General features: G+C 41.6%; 1 protein-coding gene across 1 annotated transcript; it reads right to left on the bottom strand.

The window, feature by feature from the left end:
• Positions 1-216: 216 nt before the first annotated feature.
• On the bottom strand, positions 217-18,151 carry FADS6 (fatty acid desaturase 6). The gene is made up of 6 exons (XM_089507868.1): positions 17,592-18,151; positions 13,439-13,605; positions 10,676-10,856; positions 6,934-7,121; positions 3,447-3,626; positions 217-1,031 (listed from the first exon to the last, which is right to left on the bottom strand). Exons 1-6 carry the CDS (start codon positions 18,067-18,069, stop codon positions 882-884), a joined length of 1,344 nt encoding a protein of 447 aa, XP_089363994.1. The 5' UTR covers positions 18,070-18,151; the 3' UTR covers positions 217-881.
• Positions 18,152-19,439: the final 1,288 nt, after the last annotated feature.

The raw sequence follows: 19,439 nt of genomic DNA, 5'->3' as shown, positions 1-19,439 counted from the left end.
AGCAGAAGCAGGCAACGTGTGGTCCCCCAGACATTGCTGGACTGAATGTTTCATCAATCCTCGCTAGAATAGCCAGTGGTAATAGTGATTGTAACTGTGGTCCAGTAGCATCTGGAGGGCTACATATTGTCCAACCCTACACAATGGATTTGGAGATCAGTCAGCATCTGTCTGATCTGCTGCTGGCTATCTGAGCCATACAGCCAAGATGGGAGGGGGGGGGGCTCCTCCACTCAGCTCTGCAAATATTTTATGGTGCAATTGCCCTGTCTCCTGGATACAGTTCTACAGCTTGGTTCAGGTGCTGCTTTCTTTCATTGCTATCTTTCCTATGTTTTCTCATCATTTTCATATTTTTTTTCTGATCACACAAAATCCATGAAGGATGGAAAGAGAGAATAGCTAGCTGTATCATTCCTTTTGATTAGCAGTACTCAGAGAGGCCATCTGGAAGCACCTATATGGTATGCAAGTGTGTCCCTGCATGGCAATCATCTTTGCCTAAGGGAGGGGGAAATAACATAGGAAACAGCCCCTATTATTTTCTCCCTGAATTGTAAAGTAGCAGAATGGAAAGGATGCATCAAAGATGATGTAAACATTAAAGTTAAAATGAAGTGCTGGTTGGAGGAGGGGTGAAGATATTAACATTTCCATTTCTATTTTGATCCTATTGCTTTGGAAGAGCTATTGATTTTTGTTTCTTTTTAAACCATAATTGAACAGGTGAATTTCTAGTTGTCCATGTAGAAGACATTAAAAGACATCTGGTTTCCTCCTTAATGGCTGGATCAGGCCCTAACCTGACTTCTAAGTTTCTTGATCCTGGGAAAGGACACATTTGGCTTACAGCTATAATGTTTTGTATTCTAAAAGTGTCATCACTGAATCCCAACAAGTTCAGAAATGGGTGGTGCATGGACCATCAGTTCTTCATATTTGTCCAGGAACAACTTCAGGCGAGACCGATAAGAATCTTCATTATATGGCAATTTCTTCTCTTTCAAATACTGAGAAACAACTGGCTTGATCTAAAAGGAAAAGGCAGCGCAGCATTACTGCTAATATTTATTGTAGTTAAGAAAAGATCAAATCCAGATTTGAACCCCATGTGTCAACCACAAAAAGAGATGTGTACTAGCAGTCCTTTTGCTGCTGTTATTTGGCAAAAGGCTACTTGGGTGCAGAGATTTGAGATTTGGGTTCAGTATTTTACTTGGATATCTATGTAGCCCCAGCTCTGTTAAAACTGCTGACTTAACTAAAGCAGCTGTGTGTTGCAGTGTTTAGAGTGCTGCACTGGGACTTGGCAAAAACACTGAACAATACTTATTGGATGAACTTAGGCCAGTTGCCCTCCCTCTCAGGCTGACACCTTGTAAGATTGTTGTGAATAAAGAAAGCCATATCCCATTGAGCTCATTGTATGAAAAATGGGATATACATACAGTACCTTGTCCTAGTACTCAAACCTCTTTCCCCTTTTGATTCCCACCACCACCACATATTTTGTGTTACATTTTTTGTGTTAACAACCTTGAACTGAAATGGATTTAACTAGTATTGTTGCCATTTGATGTACACAAGATACAACACTGTAAAAGTGAAAAATAGTTTTATTGTGGGAGGAAAATGAGGTAAACCAAAACAAACTGGTACTCAATGCTTACATAAATATTCACACACAAACACGCCTATACCCCTTGCTGTGGCAACCTGATAGTAAGCACTGATCCAATCCACTGCCTTAGTTGCATGAATAGCTGAGTGGAGTCAGCCTATGTGCAGTTCCAGTGCACATGATCTCAGATATACTCTTTTTATAAAAGCTGCCAAGTTTGTTGGAGAGCATGCCTAAACTAGCACTTTCATGAAGACCAAAGAGATATTCCAACAATCTGGGGTCAGGTTGTGCAGAAGCACAAATCAGGGTTGGGTTATAAAAAAATATCCCAAATTATGAACATCCTATGAAGCACTATTAAAACCCATTCTTACAAAGCAGGAAAAAATACAGCTCATTCATATAACTCTGTTCAGACTAGCCAAACACAGTGACTGGGCAAGATGGGCATTAATCAAAGAAGCACCAAGAGACCAATGAGTAACTCTGAAAGAGAGATCTGCAGCTTAGATGGAAGAAACTATGCATGGGACAACTATCACCCAGATACTCCACAACAGTGGGCATTGTAAAACGGTGAGAAGAAAACTATTGCTGAAACAAACAGATATCAAGGCCCCTTTGGAGTTTGCAAAGTGGCATGCGGGAGACATGTAGGGAAAGCCTCTCTGGTCTGAGACCAAAATTGGGCTTTTTGGCCTCACTGCAAAACTATATGTGGCAAAACACCAACAGTGATCATTGCCCTGACAACACCATCCCCGCAGTGAAGCATGGTGCCAAAACCATCTTGTGTGGATGCTTTTCCTCAGCAGGGGCTGGGAAATTGATCAGGATGGAAGGGAAAACAGAAGGAGCCAAAAACAAGTTAATTCTAGAAGAAAACCTGTTTCGGTCTGCAAAGGACCTGGGGATAGATGGTGGTTCACTTTCCAACAGGCCCAAAGTAACACTAGAGTAGTTTAAAATGAGAACCTGACTATCTTCAAATGTTCCAGTCAAAGTCTGAGACTCAATCCAATTGAGAATGTTTTTAAACATTTGTATCAAATACTGTAGGTATCTGGTGTACTTTGTTAGTAACTTGACATGAACTGTTTTAGGTCCCTTAGGGGAAAGGCAGGATAATAAACAAACAAGAACAGACTAGGGCAGGACAGGACAGGACAGAATCAAATCTGTGGCAAGACTCATTAATTGCTGCTCATCAGCAGACCCCATCCAACCTGAAAGAGCTGGAGCAATTTATCCATAAAGAATGAACAAAAATTACACAATGAACATACAGAAAGCTGACAGACACTTACCTCAGAAGGCTAGCATCTCTAATAACTGCCAAAGACACTTCTATCAAATATAAACACGGGGATATAAATACTTTTGGAACCAATAAGTGCCAGTTTGTTTTTATTCACTTACGTTTTGGGAATCTGGCATCCTAATTTAGGGGGGAATGTAGGGTATAGATGATGATGATGATGATGATGATGATGATGATAAAAAATTATGTCACAATAAAAATATTTTACATTTCCACAGTGTTGACTATCCTGTGGCAATAATGCTAATTAAATCCTTCTAGTTCCAAGTAGTAATACAAGAAAAAGGGAGGAGATGAATACACCTACAAGGCACTCTCTAATAAGTAAACAGCTGCTGACAAGGGTAACTGTTTCTCAAGGCACTATTGACTTTACACAAATGCATTTCCTGATTAATCAACTATGAATTGTTGTTTTTTCTTGTACACATTCAGCTGACATTGATCTCTTCTATTCCACCCCTTCCTACAGCCCATACTACCTGCCCCCTCATGCCATACCTTCAGGCACATATTATCTGACAGCGTTGGAAAAAGATGGTGCTCCACATGACAGCTGATGAGTGAGTGCCCAAAGGACCAGTCCAAGAGGGGATTTCGAGGCAAGTTCAGAACTCCAAGGGTCATCATATGAATCCGTTTTGGCTTCTTATCAGCAGAAAACATTGGGAGGCCAATATGCTGCAAGACAGAACCACAGAACAGTCCACAGCTGAAATAAGGACATCTCTTGAGAAATAAAGCTCACATTTATTCAGTCTATCAATGAAAAATGAAGATGTGGTGCTTCCTGCAGAATCACTTGTCCTTCTGGAGAGACATTTAATGAACACAGAAGGTACAAAGATCATGTTTATTAAAATTTTCTCGTGAGGAAGTCTTAGGAGAAACTAAGAAGAGAAAGTACAATTTAACAGGAAAGATATGCACTAGTGAGGAAAACATTATAGAAGGACTTTGAATAGCCACATATTACTTTTAAATGTAAATTGCAGCTCTGGGTGAGATTATGTTATGATTTTGTAATGTAAGTGAAGACTCAACTAAAAAGAATGTAAGAATCATTGGTGGGCATGTCACACACTCTCAGCCTCAGAGGATGGCAATGACAACCCCCCTCTGAAGACATTTGCCAAGGAACTCCTATGTTCGCCTTAGAGTCACCATACATCAGAAAGGACTTGAAGGCAAGCAATAAAAACAACAAGAATCATTGATTATTGTGATTTGATGAAACCAGCATTTCTGGATAGTGCAACTGATAGATAAGAATATTTAGATGTGGAAAGTAACATCTGAACAATATCAGTAATATTATAATTATAGTTTATGGATTTGGCTCTCTCTGGGAGAAAGTACTGTATATACTCATGTATAAGTCTAGAAATTTTAGTCAAAAAATTGACTCAAAAAACCTGGGTCGACTTATCCACGGGTCAATGAAAGTACTGTACTTTAACTCTTACCTTTATATAAAAGGAGCCATCCCTATTCCCTTTCTCTGAATAAAAGGCAAGAGCATAGTCCATCCTGGGAGCACCAAAAAGAAGCATGGATCCCCTCTACTCTCTCATCCATCCAGCCTTTAGGATGAGCACAAACAGTTATGCCTGCCAGAATTTTCTAAGTTCTTTGGCATCATTTTCCTTGGCATCATCCTTTACATTCTTTATTACATGCCCCTAGGTTTTACCCTCAACTTATCCAGGGGTCATATCAAAATCCATAATTTTGGCCCCAAAATCTGTCCTCAACTAATACATGAGGTTGACTTATAGTCAAGTATATACAGTAATAACTTCTGCTGAAAGAAAACTGACTAGGACCTTTGAGAAATACTCCAATTATTACTTGTCCATCATCACTGCCAGAACAATGATGGATGTGGTTAACTCATATAGGCTAATCCATGTTTAACTGAAGTATCTCATCATGTGTACTTGGAATTAAGCCTTATTACGTTATGTATATAGAATCATAGAATCATAAAATCAGAGTTGGAAGAGACCGCAAGGGCCATCCAGTCCAACCCCCTGCCATGCAGGAAATCTCAATCAAAGCATCCCCGACAGATGGCCATCCAGCCTCTGCTTAAAGACCTCCAAAGAAGGAGACTCCACTACACTCGAGGGAGTGTGTTCCACTGTCAAACAGCCCTTACTGTCAGGAAGTTCCTCCTAATGTTGAGGTGGAAGCTCTTTTCCTGTAGCTTGCATCCATTGCTCCAGATTAAGAGATCAACATAGGGTTGAAGCCTTTGGAAACTTGAAAACAAGGTTTTAAAAATTCTCTTTTGCCAAGTAGATTTTTCCAGCCTGACAAAAGGAACACTTTTACAACTGGAAGAGAACAGACTGTGGAGAAGCAAATCGACAGACAATTCTCTGTCACTATCTCTTGGGTAAGTTTTGTAATGTCATAAGATTCTTAATCTTTCAGCTGTAGTAAAGGAGAGAACCATTGCCAAATGTACGACATATCGGACATATTGAGTCATAGTCCACAATATGAGCTCTTATTTTTTTAAGAGTAATGGTTACAGGTACAGTTCTGAGAGCATCCTCCAAAGTTGTTAGGGTTTTGTTTTGTTTTTAAAAATGGAACTATGATGTTAATTTGATACCTTTCTGTTTCTCAAAAGTTGTCCGTGACAAACACACACACACACACACACACTTCTACCATTGCACCATCATCTCAACATTCACAACAGATCAAGAGGCACCATATGAGCCATCCCTTCAAACAGGTAATTGACATTTCTTCTTTATTACTTACCACACACTATAACCATAAAAGAAACAATTACAAGCTGCATCTACACTGCAAAAGTGTGCAATTTGGCATCACTTTAACTGCCATGGCTCAATGCTATGGAATTCTGAGATTTGTAGTTTTGTGAGGCACCAGCACTCTTTAGCAGAGAAGGCTAAATGTAAGACGAATGCGTGAGTTCTGACTTAAACCCAGAGCTGAAGAACCGAAGAACCAAGGAATTGTGCTTTAAACATAGCTAAAGGAACAAACAAGATGGTTCCGCGCAAAGCACTGATGTGACGAAGGTATTTGGCAACCGAGGCGAGGAAAGTCTGAAAACTTGGAAGCTGAAGCGGGGTGCCGTCCAGGTGTGACGAACCATGACCGGGAAGAACCTTATCTCCTGAGTCGCCATGATGAGGAACTGACAGGACAATGGAGAACTTTGAACAGAACGAGTTGCTTTGAACACGGACTGATCTGAACAACCTGTCTGTCCTCCCAAAAGAGGAAGTTGAGTAATGGGCTGTAATATTGCAAGACTTCAGCAGCCAAGAGCCAGAGAGAAGAAAAAGTATAAAGACCCTGGACTTTCATCTCCATTTTGTTGGCATCATCCGCGGCAACGGTGTCATCCCCAGCCTTCGAGAACAACTGATCAATGTTCGGCGGAAGGAAAGTGTGTGTGAGTATTGTATGAATGTGTGAGTGAAAGAGCTCTTGATAATCAATGTTTGTGTTACTTGTGTGATTCAATAAATGTTACATGCATGGTGTTTAAACCCAAATTTGGTGTCTCAATGTCTTTCTCAGCCTTGCTGTGAATAGGTCCACGGAGGGAGAGCTTTTCATTACACGCTCTCAGGATAAACAGGTTGCCCTTACAATCTTGGGCATAACATAAAGACCTTGTAAAGGTACAACCTCCTGGATTCCATACACTGGAGCTATAGCTACAGCACCTCAAATGGTGATAAACTGTTTTATTTTTACAGTGTAAAAGCAACCTGAGCCAGAGAGGTCTGGTGCCACAACAAAATACAAATCCCAGGATTCCATAGGCCGTAACAGTTAAAACAGTGTCGGACTGCATTAATTCTGCATTAATTCTTGATAACTACTTTTTTGTAGCTTATTACATACAAGCTCTGGACACAGTACACTGCCCAAAGAGATGAGCAAATTCAAATAATTGCACTTCTTGATATCATCCAGAGTTCGTAGCTCTTACCTGGAAGATATTAACATGGATGTAAGGATGGGCAAGGAGAGATCGTGTGATCAGCATACAACAGAGAGCAGACCACAATGACTGGAACCCTGAGATATTAAGAAGCAGCCAGTAATGGGAGTACAGGCCAACAAACATACAACAGAGAGTCCGGATGGCTGTTTTCCATTCAACTTCTTTCAGCAAGCCTATGGAAACAACAGGCAGTGAATGGGACAGCTCTCAAAGCTGTCTCCTAGCTGCTACTTCATAGCATAGATATTAGGTTGCGACTATGAGAAATCATATTTTTCAGCAGTCTGCTAGATGTGCGGACTGTAGGAGAATTTCAGAACTTTTCGGTTTTAGAAACCAGAAACCTTCTACAGTAACTGGGTCTATTGTGCTACTTTAATAAGTCTTCTGCTGTGGGTCAAATAAACAGGAGACTGACATTCAGATCTCTCTCATCCTATTGAATGTGAACAGTGGACTCCTGTTTTGATCAGAGCTTGTGATGTTAGAGCAGGGGTAGGCAACCGTTTTGAGCCGGGGGCCGGGTTGCTGTCCCTCAGACAACTGGGGGGGGGGGGGGGGCGAAGCCAAAAAATAAATAATTAAATAATTTTTTTTAAATAAATAAATAAATAAATAAACCGGGACAAATGTAGGACAACATTTTCAAATGGTGGACACTTTTTTTAAAAAAGTGGAGGACAAGCAAAAAAATTTGCTGATTTTTAAAAAAATGTTAATATAAATGCATGTTTCTGAGGCGTCTATAGACAATTGCCCCCGCGCGCGAGAGGCCAAAGGCCCCGGCGGCAATCGGTGGCAGGACCAGGCTGGGGCCGGTCCCAAGGCCTCGCCGGGCCACATCCGGCCCGCGGGCCGCAGGTTGCCTACCCCTGTGTTAGAGGAAAGGGTGATCAACTCTTTCCTCTTTGCTATTTTCTTGATCCCCATCCCACCTCTCCTGCAACTTCATGGGAAAGAAAATATAGGTAGAGTTCTGTTTTAACATTTTCCCTGCTGAGTTAATAGTACTGTGAAGGGCAGGAGATGCAACAGATTGTGAAATTTGCATAAAAGAAAAGGATTACATGCCCCTTTTCCCTGAGTGTTACTTCTCAGATCAAATGTAGACTCTCCTACACCAATTTCAAAATCGCCTTTTAAAAGCTAGAGTATCTGTGCTGCTCATAGATCTTTGACATCACATGCTATTTGTATAGAGGATAATATTCACTCACTTATCACTTATTACTACAACAGTGCATAAGCAGTCAATGGGAAACACATATCCAGTACATGAGCCTGTGAGCATACAGTATCTGGTCCCTGGATGTAACTTTTCCCACTAAACCCTACCACCAAACAGCAGGCAGAAAACAAAGCCTTTCAGGCAGAAGAAACTACTTTTAAGTATTCTGCAGCTTCAAAATCTGTACTTACAGAATTTGGGAGACTTTTTAGCAGGGTCACTAGTGAAAGAAAAATGATCACTAGAACAATGTATGCATGCAGAGTTAATAAAATGTCCAAGTTAGCATGGGGAACGAATGAAAAGATATATTGTATGAGTTGTAGAAGTCTTTCCTCCACCCAGATCACTTTTCCACACCTTTCAAAATATAATTGCTTACATATTTTGACATAGCCTTTTCTAATTCAAAAGCCTAGAAGCACGTAAAAAAAAAACCACAGAATTTTTTATATCCTGACAGAAACTTGCTTGTTTGTCTTTATTTTATTATGAACTATGCACCCTAACTTCTATTGCAAGCATGAAGACTTCTTGATAAATTCAGTGTCCGCCACCAAATAAAAGAGGCCTCAGCCTCACAAAGGATGGAGACATGTTGGATTACAAAGAAGCATCTTTTTTGTTTTGCAAATGGATGTTAATTTTTCTGGACTTTGAGAATCTCCCAATGACCACATGGCCAGAAGCAGGAGGTGCCAGCCTCTATACCATCTGAACTGAGAACAAAAAACAGCAAAATGCAGGCCTATGACTAACATCTTCAATTTTTCCCCTCCTGAATGGTTTTTAACACCTTTGATGCCTGATGAAGAAGTGAGTGGAGCTTTGAAAGCTTGCAACATGTAATTGTGCATTTTGGTTGGTCCAATAAAGGTATCGTTGTTTGATTGATTGTCTGTTGCGCTGTTATGGAAATAGGAATTTGTCTGCAACTCACAATATTTAAGGCCAAGAAGAAAGTCTCGTAAAAGTGAAATTAGCTGGCTGTCATTAGTGATTTTCTTGCATCAAATATTTGGAGCTCCTTTCAATCCTGACTACTGGCAGTGCTGCCTGGGATTGATGGAAGATGGAGTCCACATCTGGATCCCAATAGCCCAGGTTCTCCACTCCTATTCTATAAGCATCTCTCTGGCACATTGTAGCCCACACCAGTGGCACAACTACGGTTGGTGTCACCAAGTGCAGTAATTCATGTGTCATCTCCCCGTATTGACATCCTCCCATACTATACCCATACAGAATCCTTAGTAATGTTTTTTGTACTAATTCACTCATAATCTTAATCCTCAAATATCACTCCTTCCCTCCAGTCGATCTGATACCATCCAGCTTCAGAGGGAGAGAATTCAGGCCCAGCTCCATTGGGCCTAGCCCAGAGTAAGAAGGTGAATCCCCTTTCCAGTCCATCTGCCATGGTCCAGGCCTCAGAGGGAGAGGAGAACCACTGGACTTATTCCCCTTCCCACTGCCATTCCCTTCTTCTCTTGTGTCATGACTTTTTAGGTTGTAAGACTGACGGCAGAGAAGTGTCTAATTAACTAATTAATCTCTGTAAATGCCATGTAAATAAACATTAATAATAATAATAATATCACTGAATGCAATGGTAATAATTGTGACATAAGCAACTAGCACAATTAAAATTATACTTTTAAATTACAATATCATATGCACACAGTGTGTTTATATATACATAGCTTCATGTGGTTAAAGAGAACATTTCGTAAAATGTGATGTTTTTAACAATTTTTAAAAAAGATTTAAATTATTTTTAAAAAATAAATTAAAATTAAATTTTGAAATTTGACATTTTTTAAAAAAAAAACCAGAGGCCTCTCCTTTCACTTCCCACTGAGCCTCATCCCACCCACACCATCTTTTCAACATTTTAAAGGGAGAGTGACAAATGCTGGAGCTCATTTCTGCCAAAATGCAGATGTTTGAGGAGCAATGGTGTCACCATTCCTTGGGTGTCACCTGGTGTGGTCTGCACTCCCTTGGTGATGCCAGTGGCCCACACTAAGCAGATGTGGATTGTCTTGGGTCATGAAAGAAAACTGTATAGTGGGCCCTTATTATCCACTAGGGTTTGTTTCTAGAACCCCCACGGATGACAAAATCCATGGATGCTCAAGTCCCGTTCAATCCAATGACATGCCAAAATTGTGTCCCTCATATAAAATAGAAAATAAAGGTTTGCTATTTGGAATTTATGCTTTTTCTGAATATTTTCAAGCTATGGATGTGTGAATCAATGGATAAAAAAATCCATGGATAAGGAGGGCCAACTGTATTTGCTTATCTTTTCTTCATTCCACTTCTCTGATTCTACAAGGCTAAACCTAAGCGCTACACATACAATGAGGTACAACAAAAAAACTATATTAGCAAACAAGTAAATATAATACCATCCTTGAAGTGTTGAGCATCTTGCAAATGCCCAGGATAAGTGTTATTGAAATTAATAACAGGATTCTCAGGACAGGAACTTACCAATGGCCACTAAAGGGGTGATAATAGGTACAGTAAGAGGTGCAATGTACATGTAAATGTAGCGGTTAAGGAAGGGAAGCTTCCATGTACTGGAGTCACCCAGACCAATAACGTTTGTGTAACCGTGGTGCATTTTCACATGGTTGTAGGTCCCCTGTTCTGCTGTGAAAGAGGAGCAAACCTGGGACAGAAAGAAATAATAATTAAAGGAATGTTCCACTTGCTATAACAGTACAGTATGAATGCAGACCTAAAGTACTTTACAAAGGCTGCCAGCCTGAGTTTGTCTGAAATCAGTGAAACCTATGAAGAGGTAGTTTTTAAACCCCTGCAGTTAAATTCAGTAGAGTCCCTTTGATATGAATGGGATGCTGTTGAGAGGAGTAGTTTCATAGGACCCATCCAAAGAGGTCCTTAACACACCAGCACTGGCACCACCGAAAGTGTCGTGTTATACACAAGTGCATGTAACCATTACTTGTCATACCTAGTAAAAATGGAAATGCCACTTTGGGAGACAAGAATAGCAACCAGAGATGGCAAACATGGAAGGATGCTTGACCCTTTCACTGCCTGTCATTTCCTTGCTCCACATATATACACACCCCAAATTTTCATACGTATTTGTACAGATATACACTTAAAGTGGTGTAGGTTACAAATCTGTGTTCTGTTCAGTCTGGATCAGACCTATGTGCCCTATCACATATAATATGGCAGGTTTGGAAATGGAAAATAAATGAAAATAAATGTTCAGATAAATATTGCAAGTACTCTAAAAAAAAACCCCTCATGATTGAATTAATTTTGATTTGGAATATCCTCCCTTGCTTCAAGTTGCCCTAAAAAAGCAGTGCAGATCTTTCAACAGATGAGATCATCTATGAATAGTCTACATTTATCCATCTCTCAATATACCTATTGCAACTGTACAAGCATAACTGGTTCATTTCTATAAATCTCACATTTCTTTTGCAAGAAGTACTTTTAATTGCAATGAGTGTGCTTGCTTCTTTCTTCATTCTTTCTCATCAGAATAAAAAAAAGAACAATAACTTGTTCTGTCTGACATGGTCAACCCCAGAAAATGGTTTTTTTAAAAAACTTCTTCAGAGGGCTGTTTAAAAGAAAATACATTACTGTTACTGCTTGCAAATTAGAGCCACTGGGCTAGAGTTTCATTTCTATTTTGCATTACTTTCTTTTGCAGAAGTGCTTCACGTATACTTAACTGTGAATGCCAACAAAGCTACCAAGTTGCATAAACATGCTAGTAATTAAATTGTCAGCCATCACACCCTGTTTAATAACTCGTCTCTTGCAACACAAATAATTTGCCAAGGATTGGCACTGGGGATTGTTTAATAATGTTACAAACACACAGGGCCTGTCCTTCTGAGGAATATACAAAGGTTAAAACTGGGAACAAGGCAGGGACCATGCATGATGTTCCCAATCCAAATGTCTCTGTTTCCTAGTCTGCTTACTTGGGTTTATTTGAACATAAAGTATTTATTCAGATCTCTCTGTTCAACACAAAGAATTAGAGAGTACGGAGTCAGCATATGAAGATGTGGAAGGCCTCATTCGTCTCCTACTTTTAGCCCTCACACCATGAAAGCTGTAGCTCAATGACAGCTGACAAAGTATTCATAGATTTCCCTTATTCAGTTTTTTGTGGGTTTTTCGGGCTATGTGGCCATGTTCTAGCAGAGTTTCTTCCTGACGTTTTGCCAGCATATGCGGCTGGCATCTTCAGAGATGTCCCTTATTATCCAACTTATGTGAGTGTAAAATTAGGTTGTCATCTATTACACCTTTACAGCACTTTGATACCACTTTAATTGTCATGGCCTCATCCTATGAAACCTTGGAATTTGTAGTTTGTTGGGTTATTTGAATTTCTATGCCAGTGAGCTCCAATGTTTAACAAGACTACAAACCCCAGGATTCCATAGAATGAAGCCATGGCAATTAAATGAGTATCAAAGCATTATAAGGGAGTAATGTCAAACAGACCTTGGCCATGTCCTGCACCTTCATGAGATAATTTGAATTTGGACAGAGAATAGATTTCTGGAACACTAATTTCAATAATCTGGTAGACGGCCACATCTCTCTGAATTATTTCTGAATCAGGCTACATCTGCACTGTAGAAAAATGCAGTTTGACACTGCTTTAACTGCCATGGCTCAATGCTATAGAATTTTGGGACTTGTAGTTTTTTAGATACTTAGCTTTCTCTGTCAGAGAGCTCTGGTGCCATAACAAACTACAAACTACAGGATTCCATAGCACTAATCCATGGCAGTTAAAGTGGTATCAAGCTGCATTATTTCTGTAGTGCAGATGCCGCCTCAAACTTCGTTGAAGCCCCTCATCTGAATAAGGAACAGAGATGATGGATGTTCTCTGATTTTACATAGCACAACATCAGGAAAGTTAATAAGTATTGGACTCTCTGTCTAAAGTTTATGTGGTCTACAGATAGCCATTCATTTTAGAGATAAAAATGTATATGCCCACAAGGCCATCTTGTACTAGTTCACCTTGCAAGACCCCTTACAAAGGTTTGCTCATACAATGTATTAACTATTGAGAACGGGGGAGGGGGATTTCTAAAGCAAGAGGGAAATGCCTTCCCAGGTCCTGGGGTGCAATTTGTCAATTTTCCACTGTGTGAAGTCTGACCAAACCTAGCAAAATAAAATTCTTGTCTTGTTTGCTTCCTTTCATACAACTGTAGCAAGCTGAAAATGCACCTCAATGAAGAAGATAGCCCACAGTTTTCCCCATGTCTTGGACTCCGCCAGAGCACTGTGGCTGGCCATGTGGCTGCCCTTCACAGTGATGGTGTGGTGTGCTACACCCAGGATGACAACAGCCAACAGGAAAGCAAAAAGATGATCAGAACGCAGAAGCAGGAACCCTAGGAACAGAGAAGACACAATTAGGCCCTTGTTTTCTAGATGCAATGAAAGAATACATAGCAATATCACAACGAGGACTTTTTAATAATTTTGGTTCAGAGGTAGAAGGGACATTGGCCAAGTGGGAAGAACTGGAAAATAAGACATATTTTCTTTTTGAAGTTTCAAGGTACCTCAGCACTTGGAACTGGCTACTCAAATATGGTTTTAACCTCTATGAGCCAGGAACAGTGTGTAGAGAGATCTTGTAGCAGCTTTGAGACTAACTGAAATAAAGAAGTTGGCAGCATGAGTTTTCCTTGACTTAAGTCTACTTTCTCAGATGCATTTGGTCATAGAGTCATAAAGCAACAGCAATGGCCCCATGTCTCTCATGACAGCAAGTCCAAGCCTCAAAAACATAGCTGAGGTACCTCTGGCCTTCCAGATATTTTGAACTATGATTCCTACAGTCCTATTGCCATTGGCCATGCTGCCTGGGGCTTAGGGGAGTTGAAGTCTAAAAACAGTGGAAGCAAACCCAACACTTCTCATTTTGCCCAAAAACATTCACCGAGTGTAAATACAGTCCCAGATGTCTCATACAACCATAGACAGATATGAAAGTGAACCTACCCTAGGGGGTTATCACATAAACTTTAAGCCTCCTGGGACAGGATGGAGCAGGGATTATTGCATGCTAAATTGCCACCTAATTGCCACCCGCCATAAACCTGGGTCCAAGCCGCATCCCAGCTACATTCCGCCAGCACTTTTTCGAAGTCGGAAGCAGAGTGAGGCTGGGACCTGGCCTGATGGCAGTTGGCGCTTTAGCATGCGATAATCCCTGCCTCCATCTCACATCCGAGCTGCAGCTTGGGAGGCTTGAGATGGTTTTAAAGTTCATGTGATAAGCTCCATAGACTCAGCAGGATGCTGAAACTTCTTTGCTGAATAACAAGGTCAATGAAACTGAAATTTCCAAACAGAATGTTTTTTTCAACGTGCGGTATGACAACACTATATTCACTATCCCTGTCTTTTATCACACTAGGGGAGATCCCATGGGAAAATGGGAGTTAAACACAATTTAAAGTACATTCAAATTTAAACCAAGTTTGCAAATTAGTTAGTTTATCACACTAGGGACTGCCCAAGTGGAATAACCCGAAGTTAATCTGAACACAAAGCAGAGAAAAATGGCAGCTTTTTTACTTTTGAGTTGCTCTGAAAGTAAAAAGCTGCCGGTTTTCTCCGCTTTACGTTATTTCACATTAACTGCGATGTCGTGTGATAAACTTTGGGCATTTCTGGGTTTTCTTTGGTTTAAATCTAGTTTAACTCCAATTTTCCTGTGGAATCTTGCTAGTGTGATAAAGCCCTTTTGACAGTCTTTTCTCCAAAGGACAAGATTTTGCCCAGTTTTGAGCAAATACCTCAGGAATATGCGACAATGGCTTTCATATGCGCTGTCTACACACAGAGGATTTCAGATCAGAGATATGGTTACACCCACGTGTTTTGAGATAAACAAGCACAGCCACCATCTAGGCCCCAGATTAAATGGGATATGATCTAAAAGCAAGGTGTTTGCATTCCCAGTGGCAACTGCTCTTACTAATTTGCCACTGCATTTTGTTCTGATGCAATGTTACAAGGCAATATCCCAATAACCCCCTCTTTAAAAAAACATTTGTACACATGCCAGCATGCTTACGTGGCACAGGATGAGCCCAGTATAACTAGGATAATCCACGAGCAGCTGTCTATAGGGCAACGTTTGCAACCAAATAAACACCCAGTGGGCAACTCTTGTGCAGTTTGGGGATAACGGAAAGACCAGTGCTTTGTGGCATGGCATTATGATGCTGAATTTTTAATAGAATGACATCCTTGATTAAACAGCAATCCCGCTCCAAAGATGGGAGCCTTTGGATCAGCATACAAAGTACCAAGTATCAAAAAATGAAACCCCTAAAATAGAGGAACAAGAAGACATATTTGGTACTCCTTTTTCTCCTCAGGGATAAGAGGATTAGTCCTAATAATTATTTGTCTTTAATTTATCACATTTGCACCCTGCTTTTTCCTCAAGTTGGACACAGAGTCACATATTTTCATTACAGTAACCCTGCGATGTAATTGGGGCTGACAGATAATGACTGACACAAAGTCACCTGGTGAGGTGCATGGCTAAGAGGGCATTGGAACTAGGAGTTCTAATTCAAACCCTGATATTAAATTTTCACCAGGACATGGCAACAAATATACACACCAGTTTCAGTCCTAAGGAAATTGCTTTGAAAAGCTGTGTACAAGAGAAAAAGATTTTATGTCAATATGACATCCCACATCCATGTATGGCAACTTCCATAGGAAAGCCTACCCTGACCTAATGCCCTTCAGGTGTGCTGAACTCCCATCATCCCTTGGCAGCATGCTGGCTTGGGTGGATGAAAGTTATTGTCCATCTCTGGAGGGCATCAGGCTGGGGAAGGCTACCATACGTTATGGCTAAACTGATAGCTCCTTGGCGGTGTAATGAGCTATGCTTTTCATATGTATTTAACCCCATTGCTATCTCACAAGAATTCCAGAAAAGAAAGGCCTTGGTGATTTTAATTGTGAGCAGCTCTTTTGGGAAGCACTTTCATGCCTTAGTACCCCTCTTCCCTCACTCCTGAAGGCTCTCATCCTGCCCAGGCATGTGAATTCTTATTTCTGAGTTTGCTGCTTGATAGCTCTGACTTTATTACAGAACCTGACCAGTCCTTACAGGTTCAGGTTACGCAGCAAAATAGTGGCTCTAAAGAGTATGGGACCAGACCAACCTGATCTATCTGAGGATTATAAAAGCACCCCTGAGATGTGCTGACCCTATAAAGACAATGCAGCATTTAAGTAATAATACTGCGGTCTGCCCACACTGACTATTCTTGGCAATCACATACTCATTATAGTTGTACTCATTTGCTCTTGCAGATCTCTCCAATGTTCATGGAAATAGTGTGTGCTCCCATACTAGCTATGGCACCCTTGGCCTGGTGTTGTATTATTGGCCTATTTGTTTGGACTGGGAAGATCCAGTTTTTTTCTTCTGAGCATCAGAGAGAATCCGTATCCACAGATTCTTTATCCACGGATTCCACCATCCATTGCTTGAAAATATTTTTAAAATATATGCATTCCAGAAAGCAAACTTTGATTTTTCCATTTTACATAAGGGACACCATTTTAGTGTGCCACTATATTTGACAGAACTTTTCACATCCATAGGGGGTCCTGGAACCAAACTTCAGCAGATACCAAGAGCCCACTGTACTTGCAGTTACATTTCACCTTCCCCCCAATGAAATGGTCAGCTCTAGTCTTCACAGATCTCCTCCTCCCCCCACCCCTTTCATCCTCACAACAAACTTGTAAAGTATGTCTGACATTAGGAGCGTACGACTGGCCCAGTTCCCTACAAGTCCCTGTTCAAAACCCTTAATCGCTACAACACACTGCCTAATATTCAGGGAACATCTGAACGTATTGCCAAAAGGAAATAGCCTTGCATCACAGTTTAACATGGCAACACAAGAAGGACTGCCCTATTGGATTCAGATTAAAATTTCCAATTCATGGTATATAGATCCGTGTTTACCAAACTTTGGCCCTCAAGTTTTGGATTTCAGTTCCCAGAAGCCTTAGCCAGTTTGACTAACAATCAAGAATTCTCAGGGCTGAAGTCCAAAATATCATGAGGACCAAATTTTTGAAAACACTGGTATAGACCCTTTCTCAGTGGGCAGGCAGAAGTCTTAAGAGAATGCCAACATAGGGCATGTTTCAGCTGCCAGATACTGATAGCACAACCATCAACCGTTGACTTTTGCAAACCATAACACAGTACTTAAGATCAATAAACCATTCAAACTTAAATAAGAGCAGTGTGCGCTTGGGTGGGTCAGGCATCCCTTCCCGCACCACCAGTTTCCCAAGCAACCCAAGTTCTTCCCCTTACCTATGGGCAAGCTGAGAAAGTTGAGGGCGAGAATGATGCCATCCAGGCCATGCCTCTCCCACCAGCTGCTGCTCCTCACCACGTGTTGCACCATCTCTGAGAGCTCCCCCATCAGGGACTCTTCACACTGGGTACCACTCCTCTTTTTCGTCCCCTCCTTGGCCGGCCTTCTGGATAGGACCAACTCTTCTCCTCCGAAAGGTGAGCTTCCATCTTCACCTGTGTAAGCCTGGGTGGGCCTTCCATCTTCTTCTGAAACCTCTTCCTCCTCTTCCTCATCAGGTCTTCCTCTTTGGCACCCATTTGGCAGTTTGGCAGGGGCATTCTCTTGGCCCAAGGGGTCCCCTGATGGGATCCTGCCCTCTTTCTCTTGGGACTTTGCTCCTCCCTCCTCTTGGCTGAGCCAAGAGTTCCCTCTGGGTCCTTTCTCTGGGTACCACTCCTGGGTCTTCTTCTTCAACATCTCCTCCTCCTCCATGGCCCTGCTGGGCAGAGGACACTGCAGAGAGCCAGCCAAGATCCTTGGGCTGCTGCTTCTAGAGGATCAAATCACCAGCCTGGGAAGAAGAAGAAGGGCAGCAGCACCAGCAGAGGAGGAGAGAGGCCTCCGCCTCCTTGGCAGCAGAACAAGAAGCAGCAGAACAAGAAGTAGCAGCAGCAGCGCACCCAAGACTGCCTCTGCTGCTCTGAGAAGCCGGCCCCCTTTAGCCCCAGCAGCAACAGCAGCAGGAGGAGCAGCGGAGGCTTGGCTGGCCTCTCCATCCTCCACCTGAGCCCCTTGAAGCCCAGCCACGGAATGGGAAGGCAGCAAGATTGAGAGCCAGCCCCCAGCCAGCTTGCAGGGCTTTGTGCATCTGCCCTGTCAAATGGTGCACTTGAACTGCTGGCTGCAACAAGGATATGGCTGGACTGGACATCACTTTTGGGTCCAAAACACACTGCAGAAAGCATCCCATTTGAGACTGCTTTACCTGCCTTGGCTCAGTTGCTAGGGAATCCTGGGAATTGTAGCTTGCAGTTGTAGCATCAGAGCTCTCTGATGACAGAGATGGCTAAATGGCTATAGTTCCCAGAATTGACTAACACTGAGCAAGGGCAGGTAAGGCAATCTCAAACTGCATTGTTTCTGCAGTGTGTTTTAGACCTTTGCTTTAACCGCCCTGGCTCAGTGCTATGAGTTCCTGGGAAGTGGTTGTCCGCACTGCAGGAATAATCCAGTTTGGCGCCACTTTAACTGCCCTGGCTCAGTGCTATGGACCTCTGCGAACTGTTCATCCACACTGCAGAAATAAACAGGTTTGACACCATTTTGGTACAAAACACACTGCAGAAACAATCCAGTTTGAGAGACCGCTTTAACTGCCCCGGCTCAGTGCTAGGGAATTCTGGGAATTGTCATTTATTGCTGCACCAGAGCTCTCTGACAGAGAAGGCTAAAGTCTCACAAAACTACAGTTCCCAGAATTCCCTAGCATTACGCAAAAGCAGTTAAAGCAGTCTCAAACTGGATTGTTTCTGAAGTGTGTTTTGGACTTTAAACTGCCCTGGCTCAGTGCTATGGATTTCTGGGAACTGTAATTTTTATGGCAGTTAAAATGGCGTCAAACCGGATTATTTCTGCAGTCTGGATGCAGTCCCTTGGTGCTGTAATTCCAGCCTAGCTACTATTCCCAGAATTCCATATCATTGAACCAAGGAAGTTAAAGTGGTGTCAACCCAGATTATTTGGTGCTGTAGTTCCATAGAATTCAAGAACTGCATAGAATTAAAAGACCTAGTCAAAATCAGGATGCAACCCACAGAAAACCAAATCCTACAAAAACCTGGGATTTGGTAGTATTTGTGAGA

The sequence above is a fragment of the Sceloporus occidentalis genome, unplaced genomic scaffold, assembly GCF_023333645.1.
Source record: "Sceloporus occidentalis isolate IW3139 unplaced genomic scaffold, rSceOcc1.0.p SCAF_1, whole genome shotgun sequence".
NCBI lineage: Eukaryota > Metazoa > Chordata > Lepidosauria > Squamata > Phrynosomatidae > Sceloporus > Sceloporus occidentalis.
The sequence above is the reverse complement of the archived record's forward strand: the minus strand, read 5'-3'. Positions and strand labels throughout refer to the sequence as shown.